This window comes from Syngnathus scovelli, chromosome 19, assembly GCF_024217435.2.
Source record: "Syngnathus scovelli strain Florida chromosome 19, RoL_Ssco_1.2, whole genome shotgun sequence".
Classification (NCBI taxonomy): Eukaryota; Metazoa; Chordata; class Actinopteri; order Syngnathiformes; family Syngnathidae; genus Syngnathus; species Syngnathus scovelli.
The window spans coordinates 5,952,053-5,973,849 of NC_090865.1; the positions used below are offsets into that span (position 1 = coordinate 5,952,053).

Below are 21,797 nucleotides of genomic sequence, written 5' to 3' on the forward strand. Positions count from 1 at the left end.
ATTTCAAAATGTGTATTTGTAATTTCTGGAATGAATAATCATTTCTATTAAACTTGTTGCTGCAAAAGAACAGAACAAAACGATCATCTGTACAAGTTCTTTATTGTGTTTGTAAGCACGGCTTTGGAAATACACAGAACGTGGGTGGAGAGGACGCAAAGCGGAATAGGACAACAGACAAACTAAAAGGTTACATGACTGCAAAAAGACAAAGTGACATGTTTGAGTCTGTAAAAGAAAAAAAATAATCTACAAGAGTAAAGAGAGCAAGGCTGGGGAAAGAAAGTGAAAAATAAGTAAAATGTGCACACCCCCATGAAGGACTATTTGGGATATTTCTTTTTTCATATGTAAGACATATCCACATTGCCATCATTTTGAAAGGGGCGGACATTTTGTTCACATTCGTTTAAAAAAAAAAAAAAAAATTAGGACTGGGATAAAAGAACCCAAAAAATAAACAATAAACGGCGAGTCATGCATAGCCAAGCACGTCTGCTTGTGTACCGCTTATGACTTTTATCTTTTCTGCCGGTCAGCACCTTTTGGACTCAATCCTAATCAAAATAAAAAGTGAGCTTCAATTGGTCATTTAAGCCAATGAGGAGGTGGGTATGGGACGGACGTTTTTTTCATCATCCTTGAGTGACAGGTGTTTCCAACTGTATGCCACAGGAGGGCGCTGTTTCCACTATAGGCCATCTGATGGCGGTTCGCTGCCGCTGGAGCCCGATTGGGCGCGCTTGATGTACAAGTTCAGCAGCTTCAACTGAAAGTACAAAAAAATATAGATATTTATATTTTTGTCAACAAAATTAATTTGATGAGCCACTCGAGTCTCATCTTCTCCTCGGTTCCCGTCTCACCTTGCTGCTGGAGAGCTGGCTGAGGTGCGGCTTGAGGTCCTCGCCGATGACGGCGTAGATGGCCACCAAACAGAAGACGCAGGCCTTCCTCACGCTGCTCTCCGAGTTGTCATAACCCTGTTGAGCACCCACAATCACGTGATTGTGTTTTCACGCATTTGGTCTTTTTAAACAAATATTCCGCCGTTCCCTTGTTACTACCTGTATGAGTCCCGGCACGATCTCGGGCAGCAGTCCTCCGAGGCCGTCGCGGGGGATCCTTTCCACCACTTTGGTCTGCATCTTAATAGCGGCCAGGTTGATGGGGTAGTCGGCCGACTGGATGATGGGGCACAGGACCTTGATGCACTGCTCGGGGCTGATGGACAGCGCCAGCATGGCCGCTGTCTCCTCGGCCGCCCGTGCCACCTGTACCAACACACCAATGACAATTGTAGCGTTGCTCTGTTCTGTCTTGCCAACATTAATGGGTTTGTACAATATCCAGGCATGTCCAAATTTAGACTTGCAGTAGTGCATGAGGAACAGCACACAAACGGGGTCCTCTGTACACGGCTCGTTTACCTCCTTGTGGGGATCTTTGTGCGCCTCCAGAGCCTTCATGATGGTGAGCTCAGCGTAGTTCTTGAACCTCCACGGCTGCTTGTTGAGAATCTCCCGCAGGACCCGTAGAGCCAACGTGCGGATCACAGGCTGGAGGGGGATTACGCATCATTTCTCAGGGTTAGTGCCAGATAATTTGATCTGTGTCCCTTGGCAAACCAAATGCAACCTGGTCAAAAGCTGAGCTGGGCCGTACCTCTCTGTCGCTCATGGTCTCCAGCAGCAGCAGCAAGATGGTCTTGAAATGCTCATCCCACACTTGCAGCGTGTTGTCATGGATGAGCTTGAACAGCTCACTGAGTGCCGCCTTGCGCTCCTCCACACGCTCATTGTGATTAGACAGCTCCTTCAGCAAGTCGCCCATCAGCTCCGACTGGTCCATGCCGCCTTCTGCCGACAAGCAAAACCGATGTCAATGTATGTAAACACTTTCCTGGATCAGAATGCTTCAATTTGAACCAGGGTCCAATTAAGTGAAATTCTTCCCACCCCTTTTACCATCCGTGAGCCGCTCCATGTCATCCATGCTGCCGTCTTTGCGGCTGGGTTTGTACGGAGAGTCTGAGAGGAGCTTGCGGGCACCCCGGGGGCTGGAGGAGAGCAGGGGCGTGTTGAGAAGAGAAGTTTTGTTGTCCAGAGCTGTGCGTCCGCCGTCGACGGGGCCGTCCACCCCGGCGCTGCCGCCCTCCTGGAGCTGGTCGTTCATGTCTTCTTGGCTGCGCACGCTGAAGTTCTGGATGGCTTCGGTGACGCCCTTCAAAGAGCTGTAGATGTCCTCCGAGTTCATGTTCTCCGTGTCGTAGTCGAATGCACTGCCGACCGCCACACAAGCAAGTCACATTTGCTGTTTTTGAGAAGTAGATGCAAGGTGTGTGTTACCTTGGTGACGGGGTGTTCTGCGATGTGTTGGTGGGGGACGTCACCGGGCTGGACCAACTGGCTGGAGAGCGAGGGGTGTGTCGGGCCAGCGGACTGCCTATCGTGGCCTGGGAGGAGGTAACAGACCTATGTCAGATTTGGGATGTAGCAAAGCCTAGTCTGGCGCGGCACGGCGTCGTACCTGGGCCACGTTGCCCGTGTTCTTCAGGTGGTTCTGGAGCAGCTTGGTGGCTCCGTCCTGGAAGGTCTTGGGCAGCGCTGCCAGCAGCATGGTGAACTCGGGCGTGTTGAGCTGGAAGAGGGCGATCAGCACCGCCTGGGCCGCCTGCGACGCCACAAACACGCATCACGTATGACAGCGGCGGCGCAAAACGTCCCAAGGCGGAGAGTCCCGGGCACCTTTCTGACATCCGAGCTCTTGGGGTCGGTGGTCCAAGTGATAATGCGCGAGACGGCCAGCCGAGTCTCGCTGGAGTTGACAAAGTCAGGAGCCTCCATCTGCAGCGTCAGGGTCTCGATGTACCGCAGAATGGCCACCTTCACCTGCCGCGACATATCACAATGATGCAAACATTTAGCTTACGAGGCCATGAAATCACGTTCAACCACAGCGGCGGCTCTGGAAATCAAAGACACGGTCTGACAAAATCACTTCAATAGAAATCAAACATGGAGTTAGCGTTTCATGTTTTGCAACATGACCCACCAACACACAATGGGGGGTAAAAAAAAAAAAAAAAAAGTCAACTTCATGTTTCTTAAGTGCAGTAGGAAGGCCACACGTGCCCCCTTAATGATTTTGGCGCGGCACACTGTTGCTCCCCCCCGGAGCGCACTGACCTGGCAGGAGCGACTCCAGGCGGCGGCCTGCTCGTCTAGCGAGCAGGCGTGGCGCCGCGCCCTGGGGGGAAACAATTTTACCCCGGACCCTCCCCCGCCGCGCCCGCAACACGAGCTCCGCACAGGCTTCAGAGAGAAAGAGGAGAAGCACGGCATCAAGTCAGTGAGGAGGGAAGGAAGGAGGGAGGGAAGGAACGGGAGGAAGTTTGGAAGAGGAGGGTGGGATGAGAGGGCGCCGTGTTGTCTGTGCCAGGTGGAAACTTTCAATGTACTGAGGCTGAGAGTTAATACAGAGCTGCATTGACTCTTATTTTCTCAAACACGTCGCATAAGGAAAATGGCATGCTCCCGTACGTCAATTAATGTGCCGAGCGAGAAACGTAGCAAGAAAGGCGGAAGTGCAAATGTGATACCTGAAAGAACCTCCTTAAAGCGAGTTTGCGACACGTGTTACAATGGTTACCGCCAGCAGACATCGTAGTGGATTACCTTGAGGTTGGGGGTCTGCGTTTGGTCCACGGTGAACCTCATGAGGATGGTGAACTGGAGGTCGTTGGGGAAGGACTCTCTGTGGGGACAAGATGCTTTCAAATAAGCGCTGGGGTGCTAACTAATGTGCGTGTGTTTTCTCCACGAACCGCGTCACGTCCAGCGCCCTCTGGACCTTGGCTTGCACCGAGCCCAGCAGGTCGGCGCCCATCTTCTTCAGCAGCTGGGTGAGCAACACGAACAACCAGTCCTGAAGGTCGTCCTTGTGGACCAGGATGAAGTCCACCAAGGTCTCCAGGAACATGCTGAAAACCTGAAAACGCACAGTTAAGATGAGGTCCTTTCCCCCACCGCACCCATCATGGAAACCAGTACTCAGTCACCATCCAATCTGAATGAGGAGAACAAACACACTTACTCTCTGTGGAGTTCCGAGGAGCGACCACAACAGCAGCAGCAGCATGGATGAGAAACACAAAAGACACACTGCTTAGAATTCAAAAGAGACAACCTTGCAGACTCTAACGTCTGGAAATGGGACGCTTTGCACGGAGGAAATGCCAAGAAGTAACCACACACAAAAAAAAAAAAAAAAAAAATGGCAGAATGAGATGGGAGGGGGTGGGATGCGGTACCTTGAAGGAAGCTGAGCTTATACCGGATTCTGCCGTGCCGTACACCCTGCCGGAGTCTCGCTGAAATTCATTGAAATCATCAAAAGGTCAAAAAAAATCCAAGGGGCAAAAAAAAAAAAAAAGGGAGGCAGGGCAGGAAAAGGGACCCATGCGAGTTAGAGGGAGCGCAGTGAAGCTGGTTATAAAAAAAAGCAGCCTAAGTAGTTCTCTACAATTTTGAAAGAGGAAGAAGAAGCCAACGTGGCCAGCGACGGTCCGTCCAGTGAGGTCACGCGCACACTCAGGCGTGGCATGCCGTTACAAGAGTCTTCATGCCGGTTTGTGTGTTCATGTGTGCGTCATGCATCCTTAGTGATTAACCCGCCTCTTCTGCTGCGGGTCAAATTGACCCAGTGTTTGAAAGTGTCAAAATAAATGTTGACTACACACAAAATGGAGAAAAAAAAACATTCGGAGCCTCAAACACCAGTTGTGAAGGTTGCCGTTCCATAATGGGAAGGGGGGGGTGCTGCTGTGGTCTCCTCAATTTTTTGGGGGGGAGGCAGAATCCGGTACAGTGAAGAATGGCGGGAGAAAAAAAATGACGTGACGATTGCGTGTTTGTGACATGCACACCCGCATGCAAAGCATCCTTACCTTGCTGTGCGGGTCGGCAAACATGCGAGTGAAGATCTCACACAGCCTCTTCAGCTCCACGCGGCTGCAAATTAAAATTGATCGTAAAAATGGAACTGGAGGAATGTTGAAGTGGTGGTTCCGGTGTCACGATATTGTGCGCACCTGAGAGTGCGCTGATTCTTCAGGAGGGCCTGGAGGCCCAGTAGACCTTCCTTCCTTTCGGACCAGTTGGCACTGGCGCAGCGGTTCAGCACCTGGACAGTCCACAAAATATCAGACGCAACGCTCATTTGAATTTTGACGCTCTTCCATACACACAAACTAACCTCGGCCACGTCTTCCGTCTGCCTCATGTAGGTAGGGATGGCGCCGCCGTTCCTGGAGCTGTAGGATCGCTCCGAGCAGGCGCTGGACGCGTCGCTGTTGGCATCGTCGTCCGAATACATGCTGTAGTTCTCGTAGCGCCGCCGCGCCGGCTTCTTCTGCGACACATATAAAAAAAAAAAATACAAATGCGGCAAATGAAGCTGGAATCAGCCGCTTTCCTCCTGTGTGACCTCACGCTGCTAATAAACATCAATGAGGCACAGTAACCTTTCTGGGAAAAAAAGACGGCCAAGAAATAAACGTTCCAGGTACTGATAGCGGTCTTCTGAGTCGCACACACACAAGACAAGGCAAGACCAGACAGGACTAAAAGTACAAGGCAGGGGAAAAAGAGGCTGACCTTAGATCGTATGTCTCCCAACAGCTGACAGCATTGAACAAGAGGTAGAGGCAGGGTTAGTTTCCACGCACACAGGCAAGCAAGATTCTGGCTTTCCTACCAGGGCGTCCGCCAGCGCCTCTTCCACGTCTGAGCCGGTGTTGAGGACCCTCATGCCGCTGACCGAGGACGACAGGCGGCTGGATTGACCCATGCCGAAGCTGGAGCCTATTTAGAAGGCAGACAAGAGGAAGATGAGTACAAAAAAAAAAACAGGAGCGATTGAGGAAGAAGGGCTTGCATGCTTTGATTTAAAAAAAAAAAAAAAAAAAAAAATGGCGTCGGGGACAACTCATCCATGATCAAACTGTAAGCTGATGTTGTGATTGGTTAGATGACATTTCAGGACAAAAAGCAACTGAAAGAAAAACGGGACACTGCTTGTAACATGATGGGAAGGAAACATGCGATTCCGCTGGAAGGCGCTGCCATCCTAAATGCAAAAATGAACCAAAAAAAAAAAGGCAAGAAGAGGAAAACAGAAAAGTTGAGGAGCAACCAAAAGAAAAAGATGTGAAATCAAGGCTGACCGCTTGCTTGCGGTACGGAAAACAAGTGCAAGTACTCAGCCTTCACCTGCGGCCCCGAAAGCGTCGGGTGTGTGGAGAGCTCCCGTGGAGCGAGAGTAGCTCCGCGTGGCTGCAACCCAGATTCAAACGCACACACACACAATTTACATTAGCCCCCCCACTACGCTGCTCCATGCTAACGGCGTTGAGTGGGTAAAAAAAACGTGCAAGTGATTTGGGTTGTTTTGCTGTCAATCCTCCGGGGCGGGGCAATCGGGGGGCCGGCTACCGCTACTCACCGAGGGGCGTGAAGGAGCGTACGGGGCTGGTGTCCCGGCTGCTTTCCCTGCTGGCCTCTCGGCTGCAGCCCTGACTCATACTGGGCCGGGGGATGCGGCTGCCCCGGGCTGAGCCGAGGGGGATCGAGAGTGCGGCAAAAAAGAGGGAGATGAGTGTGAAAGACAAAGAGAGAGAAAGAGAGGACAAATGTGAGGAAAAAAGGAGGCGGAGGAAAATGTGACACACATGAAGGAAGGAATGTGAGCACGCGTCAACTTTCGACGAGATCAGGCTAGCAATTCCAAAGGAGGACTTTCTTCCTTGCTTTTGTCAGTTTTTGATTCGCTATTGATCTCTGGAAAAGTTTTCCGTGCTCACATTGAAGAACACGTTCATCCTGCATAATTGCTTTTGGCCGTCGCGAACAGGGGACAAAGGAAGTGAGATGAATTGAAGTGATGGCGGCAAGGAAGAAAGGGAGGAGAGAGGGAGGGAGGCAGTGCTTGATTGCACCTCAGTAGATGTCCAGCCAGTCGGTTAATTGCCGGCTTAATCGCAGAGATGAAGATGAAACGACGTCGAGCGGAAGGCTCATTCGTTAAAACGGAGACGCGAGGATCATGCGGCGTTAGAGATTGAATCGAGATGGCGGATAATAAGGCTTAGACGGTGAGCGGGGTGGGAGAGGCGGTTCCGGGGTACAGCCTTACCTCCTCTGCTGGCGCCGTTGTAGACGGAACTCAAGCTGGAGGGAGCTGGTGAAGCGGGAGGTGGAAAGAGAAAGGAGGGCAGACAGGGAGCGGGAGGGTGTGCAAACTTTTGAGATCCCAGAAAAGATGTTTTTTTTTCTTTTTGGACGGATTTGACTTGAGATTTTAGTCTGAATAATGCTCACGCTGGGAATACAACGGCCATATTAGCTATTAAAAAAAAAAAAAAAAAAAAAAAAAAAAAGAATTGTTTCTGGCACTCACCGACTGACAAGCGGGTGGGAGAAGAATCTCTGGAACAGCCCTGGCTTCGAGGGATGCGGCTCCTCCTGCGCCCGTCCCCGGCGGTCCCTGGTAGCACTCGGTGGGCCGACGAGCTCATGGTGCTGAGCGCAGTGGTGGTCAGCACGCGGCCGGGCGAGCCGCTGCGGCTTCCCGCTTTAGGAGGAAAGGACATCGAGTTAGGTGAACGCAAATCAATAATACTGATAGTCATGTGCCCATCACGCCACGAGTGCAAGCCAACTTTTCGTCAGCCAGGAAAACAGACAAATGAGGACGGTTGCCACACAGACACACACAAGGCATTCCGCCACAAATTTAGGCTGCTGTTTTGGTTAGCAACAGAATGCATAATTTGTTCAGAAGTGGATTCTTAAAGCACCTGGTGAATAATGTTTCACTTTTGCCACCCCGATTTGCCCAGTGGTAAGTGATCCCTACGAGCACCCCAGCATGCATTGGCCGGGTTGTGAGGAAGAGGACGAGCTTGAGGTGACTATCAATGCTTGGTAGAAAAGTGGCTAATAAGGACAACAAGGAGGCATTAAGGCTCTTACCACCAGCGGGGGTAGCAGACTGAGATCCTGAGCCGCGGAAGGGGGCGAGGGAGGGGAAGGGGGGGGGGGGGGGGGGGGACAGCAGATTAAACTAAGGTGAATGATGAGGTTGGAACACAAGATGGGAAATGCTCAGAACGCGCCTCCGTGGTACGGTTGAATTTCATAAGAATAACAATGAGAAGGCCACGAAATGGTAGAGCTGGATGGGAGGAGGAGGGCGAGTGGTGCGTGTCGGGACATCGAAGCGAAGCTGGTCCACACCATGAGAAAAAAAATACACTTGTACATGCACGATGAGCGGACGGTCCAGTTGGTCCGTTTGGCTAACTGGCTAAAGCTGCTCGGAGAGTTTGGAACCATGTTTGTGTGTTCCGCACCGAAGCTCGGTGGTGAAACATTGCATGCAAAAAAAACCACACGCACAAACAGAGTGGAACCTCTAAAGTGAAATGCGCAAAAATATGTAAAAAAAAAATTGCTGTTAAAAAAAAAAAAATCAACGAGTAGTGGTTGACCTATTACAAAACTTCTCTAAAAAACCAGAAGCAAACATAAATGTAGAAAAAAATTTTAAGAAAAAAATAAAATAAGATAAAAAAACATGGTTAACATGCAAAAATTCTCTAAATAACCAGAAGCAAACATAAAAGTAGAGAAAAAAAATCTAAAAAAAAATAAGATAACATACTTGGCATCTACTTTTTTCAAATTAAAAAAAAAAAAAATGGTGGTTTAACCTTACCTAACCTTACCTTTAACCCTAACCTATCTTAATCCATATGAACAGAAAAAGTTATGACTATTAAGATTAGTTTCTTATGGGACCTCAGAGGTTCCACTGAATTGATATAAAAATAAAAAAATAAACCACTCTTGTTTGCACAAAAACACCTGAATGAGAGCTTAGCGTGTGGGCCACTATTCCCACACACAGCAAGACACACACATTTTGACATTGTGTATCCGACACCCACTCTCACAAAATACCTGGTGTGCAATCGGATTCGTCGGAACCTGAAGGCACAAAAACATGGCCACTGCCGTGAGGCTAACAGATACAAAAAGTGACCCCACCAAAAACACACACACACGCTGCCACTTTCACACTTTGAGAGATGCGCCGTGACGGAGGTGACGTACGTTGCGACTGGGAGACCATTTTGGTGCGGCTGCGTCCCCTCGAGTCCACCTGGGCGGAGACGCTGCTGGCGGCCGTCAAGGGCTGCTTGGTCCGCACGCGACCTGCAAGGAGGCAGCACGCTTGAATCACACACGTGCCAACATGGACAGATTACGCTTAGCGTTAGCACGGATGGAATTAATGTGACAAACAACGTTTCCGAGCCCCGATTGTAATTCAGGGCAATGATGTGAATTAGGACGCAAGTGTGAATAATTAACAGCAGGCGGCGCTGTGCAGTCACACAAAGGGAGTTTGAGTGGGTGAAGGGAAGAAGAGGCGGAAGGAGAAAGAGATGATCTTACCATCCGTTTTATCAGAGGCATCATCTTTACAGGAGCGAGGGAGGAGGATGGAAAAGAAACGAGGAAAGGAGGAAGAATTGAAAAAAAAAAAGTGAACGCAAGGGAGAAAAAACATGAAAGGAATGAAAGCCCAAAAGTGGAGAAGAGAAAGGAGAAGTGCGAGTTAGTAACTTTGGTGGAGATCGTGTCATAGATGTTCAAACATGCACTGAAACACTGAAATCTGCATTTAGCGACTCGGGGAGCAGGAACGCACGAATGATTCCAACCGCGTGGCATGCAAAGCACAAGCGTCAGGAAATGGAGGAAACAACAGCAAACGAGGAGCCCTCGCGTCGTCCCCAGGCTGCTCTCCGATTGGCCGCCGCCTTGATTGACAGCCACCCTTACCCAGTGAGGCGTAGGAGCCGGGGGGCAGGCGGCTGGGCCCCTTTGGCGTCGGCGCCGCGTGCCGCTGCTTGGCCACGGCGGCGGCGTTCACGTCCACGTCGCTGCGGGAGCGCTGCAGGGAGGCCGCCGACAACGACCCGCTGCCTTTTGAACCCGCACAGACTGTTGTGGTGCCGGCCGGGGTGGGGAGGGAGGGAGCAGTGGGGGGGGAAGGTCATGACAAAAAAAAAAAAAAATCCAAACACGTGCAGGAATCACCGTACGAAAATAAATAGATGGGATGTAAAAGAGCGTGACAATGAAAGGATGATGTTCTCCGTGTGTGTGTGCGCGTTACGTGTGTGTTGCATCTGCGAATATTTGTGTGGACTCACCTCGGCCCGGAGCTGCCGACCATTTCGAAGACAGCGGCCGACTGTGCAAGCAAGAGAATATTCATTTTAAGCAAGCAAAGATTTTTGTACCATTTAAAGAATTTTTGCTCAAATGTATTTTCCGCTTTACTTGAGGCTCTCCTGCGACGACGACGACGAGCGGTCGCTCTGAGGCAGCGAGGCCACGCTGCCCGAACTTTTCAGGCACGACTGCAGGGTGCGCTGGTACGACGACTCCAGAGAGTTGTAAAGCGCGTCCGCCTCGCCCGGGAAGTGGTTCCTCAGACCCCAGTACGCCCTGAAGCAGAAGCGGGTAAAGAGTTGATGACATGATGAGGACTCGGGTTTCCTCGAACCAAAACATTTCCGAGCGTGGCTTACTTGCGGGCTTCGACGCGCGCCTCTGAGTCGGCGTCTCGAATTCCCTTCTTGATGCTTTCCACTAAAACAGCCGTGTGCCTGCAATGGAGGGTTGTGAGTCAATTATGTAAAAATAATCCTGCTTATAATACAGCAAAGTAAAAATTTTCCAAATCCTGTGTGAGCTGGCGAGGTGTCCCAAAACTTTTGCCCATGTGGCTCCCCCCCCTCACCTCTCTAGCGAATGTGTCTGCCACTCTTGAAGCAGAAGGTCCAGGAAGTCATAACAGCGCCTGGTGAGCACCATTTTGGATTAGGCTCAAGTCATTTTGGTCAAGTACCTTGACGTGGTCTCACCTCCGAACGGCCACCGACTTAGACGTGCAGTTACTGGTGATCAAGGGGATCAGTCGCGGGACGTGAGTGTGCTGGAAGAAACGGGCGACAAAGTGACAATTTTAGAACCGGTTTTGTATTTTTGGAGTGTCTTTTTTCGATTTGACGTACCTTTATAATGATTCGAATGGCTGACACGCCAGAGGTGGCCATGACTTTGGCACAGTTGGGGATGAGGTTGAAGAGGACGGGGACGATGGCCTCGGCGCCGTGGTCAAATTTGTTGCCCAGCACGGAGGAGAGATGTCTACGTGTGCAGATGCCATCTTCAGATTTTGCGATAACATCGAACAAGGTGAGTGAGACCTACGCCACGGTGATGCAGGCCTCCCGGACCACTTGGGATCGGAGATCCTTCGCCGAGAGCTTGAAGGCGCCGTCCAAGAGGCGGAGGTGCTGATAGAAGCAGTCGTAGGAGGTGGCGCCGGCCACCAGCAGGGAGCGGATCTTCTTCATCTGATGACATGAAAATTAAACGCCTTCAAAAACAACCCCCAGAATAAACGTGGGGTCGGCAAACAGCGATGGCGATTCCTTACGGCGTTGGCCCGCTGGTCCCAGTCATGCTTGTCATCGGAGCAGATCTCCCGGATATTGTTGAGGTTGTCCTCCAGATCTCTGCTGGAGTAGATCTAAAAGAAGAGTTTGTTTTAAGAATTAAAAACCCAAACGAGGTCTACAAGTTTTTTTTACTTCTTTTGAGAAGATGTCAATGTACCTGGACAGTTGGGACATCTGTGAAGGCTTTGACAAAGTTGTCTTCGTCCATAGCCCCGGCGGTTTCTTTGGACACTGCAATGTCACCGGGTGTTAGCACGTTAGCATTCCGGTAAGCGCTCAAGAGGAATAATCTTTAGCAATCCATGGCATGTTAGCATTTGATCAATTCTATATGGGCACAATAATTACATGGAAGAAGAACAGTTGGAAGGCGCTTGATTGTCAAAGCTAATGAAAGCGTCGTATTTCAAAAGGAGCGGCATGCTAACCTAGCTTTCCGGTAGCACTGGGCCGTCGGGCCGCCGCCGGCTCGGCAGTCTTCTTCGGGACTTTGGGGACTTTGAACCCCGAGGATGACGAGCGGTTCCCATCCACACTGTCGTCATCGTCGAAACTTCGATCTGCGGGGACGGCCAAAGCAGTTAGTTTGTCTTCTCGCATCTTCATGCATGTTGATATTAAAAATCAATGGCTCCATTTTGACAGTGACACGATTGCAACAATAACACAAACGATGGCGGTTATCGGGCTAGCTGGCCCGGAATCATGTGACAATGAAGACGGAGGACGACAAACGCACCGAAGCCGCCGGCACCTTTGCTCATTCATTAGCTGACCTGCACACGAAAACCTCAAAGGAGCAAGCAAACAACGCCCGGGTCCGCCTCCACACTCACAGTCACAGATGCGCTGACAGATCAGTTTCCTCATTCTGGAGGGAGGTGGGCACGCTGGCAGGTGCCCCCTCTTCTGCCAGACCCTCTCGTCAAAAAAAACGCCGGGCTAACGGCAACGCGGCCCCCCAAAAGGAGAAGCCGTCCGCCCCTGTGAGCACCGGCATTTTCTTTCCCTCATCTCGCTCTCCCGGTCCCCTCCCTTCACTCTCGGCCAGCATTTGAACAGCCAATGGGATGAGAGGTGACATCATCCCGTTGCAGCCAGTGCGGAGGCAGCACCCGTGAATGCACGCAGGGAATTTTAACAGGGTTTCTGTCAATTTCTATTTAAGCTAACCTCATTAGCATTGACAGCACACAACAGGCAACAGTCTCCACGTAAGATTTGAGGGGAGGGTTGTTTAATAACAAATGACAAAGAGTGACACAATTATGTGGGTGCCCATTTTATGTTTAAAGAAAAAAAAAATTGCTGGCTTTTCTCCTCACATCAGACCCTCGTCCACAATTATTGACAAAGGGCGAAGAAAAAAAAGACAGGAAATGAGGGGGTGGTAAGGATGAGCAAGGACCAGGCAACAAGCACACACACACACACACACACACACACACACACACACGGTTGCCGTGGTGACGTGTGAGATCACAGTGAAACTAATAAGCGGCTGCGATCACAAGGATGCGTTGTTCTGAAAGACCCAAAATGGATGCATCGCAATCAACACAAGAAGAAAAATAGCATTGCCTGCTCGCTCCCAACAAAATATGAGCCTGGATTCATAGTGACAGACAAATAGACAGACAGACAGACAGGTATCATTTGAGGGCGACGGGGAATAAAGCGTAATATTCAGAGCACAGATTTCCCCTGGCAACCCGCCCGGCCTTGGAAACGGGGTCACGCTTTCCGTTCGCAGCGCTGCTGAGGCATTGGAGCACAAAGAGATTGTCTGCAAATGTATGTGTGTGTGTGTGTGTGTGTGTGTGCTGTGGACGCGAAGTAAGCTAAGTTGGTGTCAACATCAAAAGTATGCAGGCCAGGAAAGATGCTACTTTGCAAGGCGACAAATGTGTTTGGCTTGTACGCCGATTTGTTTTTGTTTTTTGTGGCCTGACAGCTATCATTTCAGAAAAAAAAAAAAAAAAAAGACTCAAGACTGACTTTTTCTGAATAACAACAACCAAGCTATTTTCCAGAAAGCGATTTAAGGTTTAAAGGCGGCGATAAAATCCGGAGGTTTTATAGCATGGAAATTTATATTGTGACGATCACTGCTTTTATTTTTGAAAGAAATTGTGGTTATCTTCAAATTCTTCCAAAGATCCGTCAAATCTATCAATCTTTCATGGAAGGCGATAAATAATATTCAACTCTACTAACACACACACACGCAGTGGCAGAAATCCTGCAAAAGAAGCGTAACGGAAAATCCTTTTTCTTTTCATACAACACGGCACAATTGTAATCATATAAATATGGCACCACTTTAGTGGTGAGCTTAAGCGGATTTTTGTGTAAAAGCGCACCATGGCCATCTTTTGTCCGGGTGCCAGCGACAACGCAGCCGGCTGGGATTACCCAAGACGCGCTTACGGCCGCCATCTTTCCCAAAAGCCATGGCTGGAGCTTGCTCGAATCCGGGCCGCCTCCGTCGTTGTCGTGCCCTCCTTCCCTTCGGCATCCGTCATGCTGAATGGGGGCGAGGAGGTGACAGGCGGAAGAAGCGGCGACCCGACTGACTGACTGGCTGGCTAAGTGACGAGATCTCGGTCAACTTCTTTTTTCGAAGAGGGCGATGACGGCGTTATCTCGTCAGGTTCAGCTCGTTACCTCAACAAAGGTGTGCGGTACAGTACTGCTGGATTCTAACGATTTGGACGCACGTGCCGGTTAATACCCGAGCGAGCCGATATGCAGCCACGCAGCTGCCCGAGTTCAAAGTAAACACTCTGCCTGCCCCCCCCCCGTCTCCGTCCAGTTGCCACCGGCGACGGCATCTTCAAAAACAGCCGCTGCGAGTAAACAAGCGGACGGCTGCGATATAGACGCTGACAACTCTGGAACATGGATGTAATTCATTCGGCGAACAAATTTGACGTTTGAAATACGCAGAAGTATTCAAGTTTTGCTGTCTAACAAAAAAAAAAAAAAAAAGACCTAAAATTGTTGTGTTAATATATAAAAAATATAACCAAATAGTTGTGAATAAATAAAAACAATAAAATAAAAACTGAACGTGGATTCTATTTATACTTGGACAAAGGAAAGGTCACGCACTGTACTGCTGCGCACACACATAAAACCATTAATCCTGTTAGGTCCGATTACATGGCAGTTGGGCGACACAATCACAAGAGCACATTGTCAAGCCCCCCCCCCCCCACACACACACACACAGACACGCACACACATGACAAGAGGAAAATCTCTCTGACATGACATGACTCAACAAGATGGTGGGCGTCGCCCAGCCAAGTAAATAAAATGAGACACTGACCGTGACTGGGGCTGAGAGCCATGTTGCCCGAATTCAGAGCTTCATCAAAGCGAGCGAAGATGGTCTGCAACCTGGAGCGAGAAGAGAAGGAAGGTTAAATCCGGGGAAACAGATCCGTTTGTTATTCTTGCTTCTCTCGGCATCGCACGTGAGGGTCTCTCGTGGTGGGTGTGTCGACAACACAAGATGGACGGCGCCCCGCCGGCTTGCACATGTATGACAAAAATAGAAACACAACACGCCTGGGGCTGAGGTGCGCTCGTCCCACCGCTTGTGTTCCGACGCGCGAAATGGATTCCACCTCCTTGCGTTTGCATATTCAAATGCCAAACAGAGGACGGGCTCCCGATTTGCGCTCCGAAATTCCCCCCGTCGGGCGCCGAGCCGGTGACTCGCTCCGTTCTTCAGCTCTTTGTATCCAACATGGTGCAGTGGCTCTCCGAAGGGAGGGGGGACGCGAGGGGATGGGGGGGGGGGGGGGGGGGGGGGGGCCAAGCGTACACGCAACAAAGCACCACCTACTGTTCTACATACGTTCTGGATATGTCAATCACGCTAGGGGGGTGCACAGTCAAGCCAAGGTTTGTGCGTGTGATAAGCAGCCAGCAGATCGCCTTACCCTTTACATAACCTCCCCACACACACGCACGCACACAGAGGGGGGAGGGGCTGGAGAGCCATGTGTGTCTCGCCTCACCCCGTGTGCCTTCTTCACGTTTGCCTCATCCCGAAATCCACATTTACAGACAGCCTAACGGTGATCCGTGTCTGCGGCAAACTTGGCAGCCAACTTGACAACAAGCAGCAGTTTGGCAGATGTGAACAAGTTCTCAAAATGAGCCCCAATCCCCCCCCCCCAAACGAGCATTGACAACTCCCGATTCCAACACAAGCTCAAAATGCAAGATGCAGTGTCCTCGTTCTCGGCCTTATCTGATGCAAAGCTTTTCAAGTTGATCCGTGATAGCGTCAGCGGAACTTCAACCCGGCATGAGTTGAGAGTTGACACTGTTTGTCCTCGCACTTTTTCTGTGTCATTTCGTTTTTAAAGTCATGCATCTCTCCGTGTAAGCAGGGTGACTAAAGGACACATGTCACCCCCCCACCCCGCCCTTTCCTCCAACCCGACCAGCGACAGTCAGCATTGTGCTCGGGACAAAAAGCGTCTCTGTGAAGGGCAGAGTGGCGCATGGCATGGCCTGGGACCGAGCGAACGGTTCGTGCTCGCTCGTTTGTGTGTGCTTGTGAGAAAACAACTGACCGCGTGGCAGGCAGTCCTCTCTTCGCCAAGTCGACTCGTACCCTCTCGCCGACGTGACGGTAAATATCCACTATGGTTGTGATGGAGGCCTCTCGTACCTGCACAGAGCAATTCAGAGCGGTTAGCGTTGGCAAGCGGACATGCTGGTGAATACTTTGCTAACCAAAACAGGAGCACTGCAGAGCCTGGTAGAAAGTCATTGAAATGAAACGAGGAGGTTGTCAAAGTTTCAAGATGACGCCCATAATACTCTGGATCTTTTTAGTCAAGAGTTAAAAAATATATTTTTTTTGTAGACAAAAAATGTGTACAGTGTGATTGTGAGGTTTTTGTACATGACCTTCATTCGGCTTTTGTTTATGTCACTTGCAATCTTTGTTTTTAGTCTTGCATCCTTAAGTGCACTTGTGAGGAAAACACATTAGAAAGCAAACCCTGCAGGGAACCTTTACTGGTTTTATTGCACGGCCGCGATTGGACGGCTGGATGTCGTTGCAAAGGGGCAAGTGGGGGGCGGGCGTCCACGACGCTGATTGGTAGGGACAGAGCGCGGGTGGATTATCACCGGGTAGATGACGGCAACAGATTTCAGCTTTGGGGCTAAAAGGACTGGTAAGACACACCCCCCCCCCCCCCCCCCCCCAAAAAAAATGCGCAACTCGGTGCTAATAACGCTCATCATGGCATTTTGTCACTCTGACCTGAGGGTTCTGGTCCGCCGTCAGAGTGCACAGATGAGGAACAATCTTGCTCAGGCTCAACGTCTGGGCGCCATACCTGCAACACACACAATGGCGATGTCAGAAATAAAACGTTTGCTCATTTTTCATAACATTGTCACATTTTTCCATTTCAATATTTATTATTACATTTTTAAATGACGTTTGCATATTTTGACCTATTTGTCATCAGAATGGTATAAACCCATCGAGTGATTTACGGTGCTCTCTGGACAGCTAGCACGCCGCCGCTAACTATTAGCATAAAGGCGCTAGCGTTGGCGGCTCCACTCTACTAGGCCGCTGTGTTCCATCTGTGAAGTGACACAGTTAGTGAGAAACATCTGCAAAGCGTTTCTCTGTGCTTCACATTGAGCGCCAAGAAGAAAACGCTTTTCTTTGTGAAGCATCCATGACTCGTTCGCCGCTGTCTGCCAATGATGACTGGCGTGGCGCAGCAGCTCGAGTAACGCAGGGCAGCAGTATCATGTGGCGGCGCTTAGTGTGAGTAGCTGAGATATAAAATACAAGAAATGGTGAGAATATGCTGCCTCAGCAAGTTTCTGCCTTTGTGGTCAAAGTGTCTCTAAGCGGAGGCGGGGGTGGTGGTGATGTTATGTTTGGCAATTTAGGCCAGGAGATCGTGTAAGGACTCCAGTGGTTGTTAATCGGCGGCAGGCTTTTGTAAAATGGATTTTTTTTTTTTTTTTATGTAGAAACTAAAAGGATTCATCCCAGAGGGTGACGCTACGCGAGCCCACGGAACATGACATACTTTCAACATAACTTTGGGGCAAGTACATCATGCTATTTGTCCCAAGAAGTGATTAAAAAAAAAAAAAAAAAAAAAATCAAACTTACGAGCTGAGCGTGGCACTGAGGCAAAGGCAGAGTCCTTCTCGGCTGCGGAAGTTCTTGTGTTTGAAGGCGGGCACCAGTCTTTCCCAAACGTACTGCAGGGACAGCGAGAGCGCAATGAGCAAAGAATTGCGGCCGGTCTCTGAGAAGATTAAGAGAGCGGCCGCACATTGGTGACAATTGGCAGCGCATATGACCAGGAGATGCAAACTAATGTGACGCGACCAGGGGAGGCCAAAAGAGGGCGCTAAAGCGCTCGGTGATGCTTTTTTTTTTTTTTTTTATATATCATCAAAATGATTTCCTTGAAGATCATAAAATATAACAGCTAAATGCAACAAATGACCAACACTGTCGTAATATTCAAATGCCTTTTAAAATAGATTCTAATCCACCATTCGGTCACTTTTTACCCAATACATTCAGTTAGTGGTCGGAAGATGTTGTTGATTTAAATGATTTACGGCTTCTGCAAATGAGTCAGTTGGAGCGTTCGTCTTCATGTGGGCGCTTGCCGAACGAGAGCTTTACCATGGGCGAGGCCGACTGCTCCATGCAGCGAAGGATGAGCGCTTGGCTGTTCTCCCGGACCTGGTCCTTGCTGTCCCCCAGCCGGTCCACCAGGGCTGGCAGGACTGCGAGAGGAAAAACAATGAGGAGTGGCCCCAAGTGGACATCTTGCAGATGACAGTGAGTAGGCGTGTTGTGAAGCGAGACGACGTCATCCCTGCTTTTGCTGTCCATGTGCTTGCATAACAGTGAGTTGTCATGACGACAAAGACAAATAATGAGAGCTTTAAAAGCCTTGTTGTGTTGCATCACGGGCTTAAAAGGCACACACTCCGATTGTTTAATCGCTTCTTTTTCAGCCAACGTCGGTAAAACGAACCCAGCAAATGTTTTTCAAGATCAATACGAAGCACTTAGTTGCACCGGATGATGTCAACCTCTTAGTGTGCCAAGCCGGTGTTTGGGAGCGATTGCGGAGAGACAAACGACAGGGGATGGGAGGTGTCAAGCTTTTGAGAAAACAGAAATAAAAGTGACACGGCGGAACGACTGTTTATGACAGGCGCCGGGGTGGCCGACACAGACGGCGAGGAATCTTGACAGGCACTGACAGCAAAAGTCCATGAATTGTTGTGATCGAAACAAAACGAGACCCAAAGACTTTTTCACTCACGATGTTAACTTGATTGTGTGAATTAAATGACACGGATTTGGGCGCAGTGGCTCGCTTACCTGTGCCCAGGTGACCCCGAAAGCGCTCGCCAAGGCGGTCCACGAAAGCAGAGCAGATGTCGATGCCCAACAGCGCCACCTGTCAAAACAAACAGAAAAACTCATCAGTGAACATTCAAGCCATTTATTTTAAATCAGCCACATGTGGAGGAGGGGCCGAGTGGGGGGGGGGGTTGCTTTCCCATCTGGCGTGGCGCAGTCGACTTTTTCCACCATTGCACTTTTTTTATGGGGATCCCATCCGCACACACGGGGCGGAATGCTTGTCTTGGCATTGAGTGAGCCATCGTGACTCTAAAAACTTCAGTGGGCTGAACGCAGAAACCCCTTGCCTATTTTAGTCAAAAGCCCCCTTGAAGCAGGTAAGCGGGTTGATGAGGTCTACAGTCCAAATATTTACACACACAATCGTGATTAAAAAAAAATCTTGAGGAATGCTGGAATATTTTGTCGGGTCAATGGCCTCTTTGTGCAGGCGACGTACGTCGGCTTAGTTTGCTAATTGGTGAGCAGAATCTGAGTTGGGGGGGGTCCACACAAAAAGTCCAGAGAGACCACTTTGTGCTTTAATCGTGCAAATGTTTGCCAGCTTGCGTAATCCGATTCCGTCGTGACGTAAAACAACAGCTGCTCACCAAAACCATAATGCTCTCACTTGCTTTATTAACTTTATTAGCATGATAGCGAGATTAGCGACTGTTTAATGCAGACTAGCGTTGTCACATGTGGACAGTGACCTTGCATCCCAACATGGATCAGCCCCGAGTGCAAACATGGGCTCTCACGCCATCTTGACAGCCAGAGGTGACAGTCGCCTCGTCCTCCGATAAATGTCCAATCCGCCCTCGTCACTTTTCATCGCCTCTCGTGTTTTTAGCCGAGTCTGCGGTTACTGTCGAGTCTGAGGTGGAAGGCGTGTCCAACAGCTAGAGTGACGGATTATGTATTCTCTCACCAGAAGCTGTACGACACGATTTTTCCACTGGAACGCTTTGTTGAACAGAAACACAAGTTCTCATTTTGAACCATTTTTCATTTCCTCAAATGTCTTCTTGCGCTTCCTCCCAACTTGGGGCGAAACAGCCAAAAGGCTAAATGGGATTTCCATTTGTCAACATGAACGTGAGCCAATTTTACCCATTGAAAATGATTTGTCCGTTGACCCCATGAAACATTGTTCTAAGCAAATCAGTGCAGATGTCATTTATCGAGTTAAAACGAGATTGGGGAATGTTTTGACTGGCGGTCAGGATGGGAGTGTTGATTCTGGCAAAATGATTCATTTTTCCAGTTTTAGTTGGGGGTTTTTCCACTTGATATGGCACATAAAGTGGATGCCAAGTCAGCATCAAGAGGGACACAGAAAGCGCCGCGAGGATGGAGTTCTCCCATGACACCTCCCCCATCCTATACAGAGGAGGGGGGGGGGGTGTCTGCATCCTGACAATGGGTTCCGTCAAAAGCATGAAATCATGTTTAATTCATACCACTAATGGAAAATGAGACCCCAGTGAACAATGTTTGTCCAAAACAGGACGCATATCACTGTTTTTTTTTCCAGCAATGAGTGATGAGAGGAGCATGTGATGCACTGGGGGGGGGGGGGGGTGCTTTATAAGGACTGGTCCACTTTCCTATTGCATAAATCCCCTTAATTGTGTTGGTTTTGATAGTGATGTAAGGAAAATAATGCACCCTGGATCAAAGTTAGACACTTCTTTCCTTTTACCTTGAAATTGCTGGAGTTGACCCAACCGGTGAGCTCGTCGACGGTCTTGTCGAGCCGGGCTTTGTCCTGCTCCACATCAGGCGAGCGAGAAGGGTCGCTCAGGTAGTCGATGAGGTCCTGGCCGACCTGCAACCGGCGGGTGACATCCTTCTGCAGCACCTGCTGGTAGAAGTACTCCATATTGTCGCGGTCCTCCATCTCGGGGGAGTTGGACGGGGTTAAAAAAAAATGTCAGCTGGAAAGAAGACCCCTGGTCGGTTAATATAGTCCTGCAGATGTGTCGGTGGTCTACGCGGTGAGGACTGCCCTGTCTTGGATGTTTGCGACCATCAATTAGTCCGCCGCGAGCTCTTGTTGACAACTTGGCTTTGGAGTCATCCCTGTGTCTCCTTCCAACAAAAACCTTACATAGAAGATCACAAAACCTTTACCAGACACCTCAAGATATTCAAAACGTCCGCAAAACGTGTGCAAAGTCGGTGATTTTCAAAAATCCTTGCGCGAAAACATCAACTAGCAGCCAGCTAATTCGGTTAGCTTCGGGCCTTTAGCGTCAGGGATTCCCACTTTGTCGCAAAAAGGAGGCTGTAAAAGTATCCACAAATGCCCCTCGGTTGGGTCTTTAAGGTCGGGGAAGTTTTCGCTCCTCTCTCACGGGGAATGAACGTGAGCCAACGTTGTTTCGGGCCGCGCAGAAGCTGTGGCTGTGCGCCGCCGGGAAACAAGCGCATATATGCCGATGGACGTCTGCCGCCGAGCGGTCCTCTTCGGTTAGGTAGCAAGCTAACCGACGGGGTCCTTGGACGCCGCACAGTTGCCCCGCATGATGCCTGAATTAAACGTTGTACAGAGAGCTGCTTCAATAGTTAAACCAAAAAACACAAGGGAATTCCTGGTTCTTTGCTATAAATACTGAAATTAATTTGTTTCGTGGAGCATCAATGTTAAATTGAGCAACTCAATTATTGTGATAGCGTGTCAGCAATCTGGGTGGATCGTTGCTGCCGTCTATTGGTCATTTGAAAATGTGACAGCTTGGCTCGCCGCAATTT

The 21,797-nt window shown here is 49.7% G+C and overlaps 1 protein-coding gene across 9 annotated transcripts; it reads right to left on the minus strand.

The window, feature by feature from the left end:
• Positions 1-83: 83 nt before the first annotated feature.
• clasp2 (cytoplasmic linker associated protein 2) lies at positions 84-21,530 on the minus strand. 9 transcript variants are annotated; one of them, XM_049750304.1, is made up of 44 exons: positions 20,746-21,530; positions 19,017-19,095; positions 18,306-18,409; positions 17,778-17,869; positions 16,899-16,974; positions 16,198-16,295; positions 14,937-15,007; positions 12,031-12,162; positions 11,760-11,833; positions 11,581-11,673; positions 11,352-11,497; positions 11,153-11,288; positions 11,003-11,073; positions 10,879-10,938; positions 10,667-10,744; positions 10,416-10,583; positions 10,286-10,326; positions 9,912-10,073; positions 9,522-9,545; positions 9,177-9,278; positions 9,024-9,050; positions 8,034-8,060; positions 7,459-7,632; positions 7,195-7,239; positions 6,505-6,612; positions 6,273-6,335; positions 5,758-5,864; positions 5,658-5,681; positions 5,257-5,412; positions 5,093-5,184; positions 4,949-5,012; positions 4,313-4,372; positions 4,096-4,098; positions 3,827-3,990; positions 3,678-3,756; positions 2,748-2,891; positions 2,530-2,673; positions 2,349-2,455; positions 1,968-2,281; positions 1,666-1,859; positions 1,431-1,559; positions 1,068-1,274; positions 867-983; positions 84-769 (listed from the first exon to the last, which is right to left on the minus strand). In XM_049750304.1, the coding sequence occupies exons 1-44, from the start codon at positions 20,941-20,943 to the stop codon at positions 692-694; spliced, it is 4,632 nt and encodes a 1,543-aa protein (XP_049606261.1). In that variant the 5' UTR covers positions 20,944-21,530; the 3' UTR covers positions 84-691. The 9 variants fall into 9 exon arrangements, with proteins under 9 accessions (XP_049606261.1, XP_049606265.1, XP_049606264.1 ...); XM_049750308.1 differs by lacking the exons at positions 4,313-4,372; positions 6,273-6,335; positions 7,195-7,239; positions 8,034-8,060; positions 9,024-9,050 and having other exon boundaries at positions 9,177-9,296; XM_049750307.1 differs by lacking the exons at positions 4,313-4,372; positions 5,658-5,681; positions 7,195-7,239; positions 8,034-8,060; positions 9,024-9,050 and having other exon boundaries at positions 9,177-9,296.
• Positions 21,531-21,797: the final 267 nt, after the last annotated feature.

What these genes read in the sequence shown, in the direction of transcription:
- clasp2 (XM_049750304.1), bottom strand. Translation starts at nt 20,943, where the DNA reads ATGGAGGACCGCGACAATATGGAGTACTTCTACCAGCAGGTGCTGCAG. An exon ending in CTCAGTGCCACGCTCAGCTC is followed by an intron (nt 16,975 to 17,777) that starts GTAAGTTTGATT and finishes TGTGTGTTGCAG; the next exon opens with GTATGGCGCCCAGACGTTGA. An exon ending in CGGCGGACCAGAACCCTCAG is followed by an intron (nt 16,296 to 16,898) that starts GTCAGAGTGACA and finishes TGCTCTGTGCAG; the next exon opens with GTACGAGAGGCCTCCATCAC.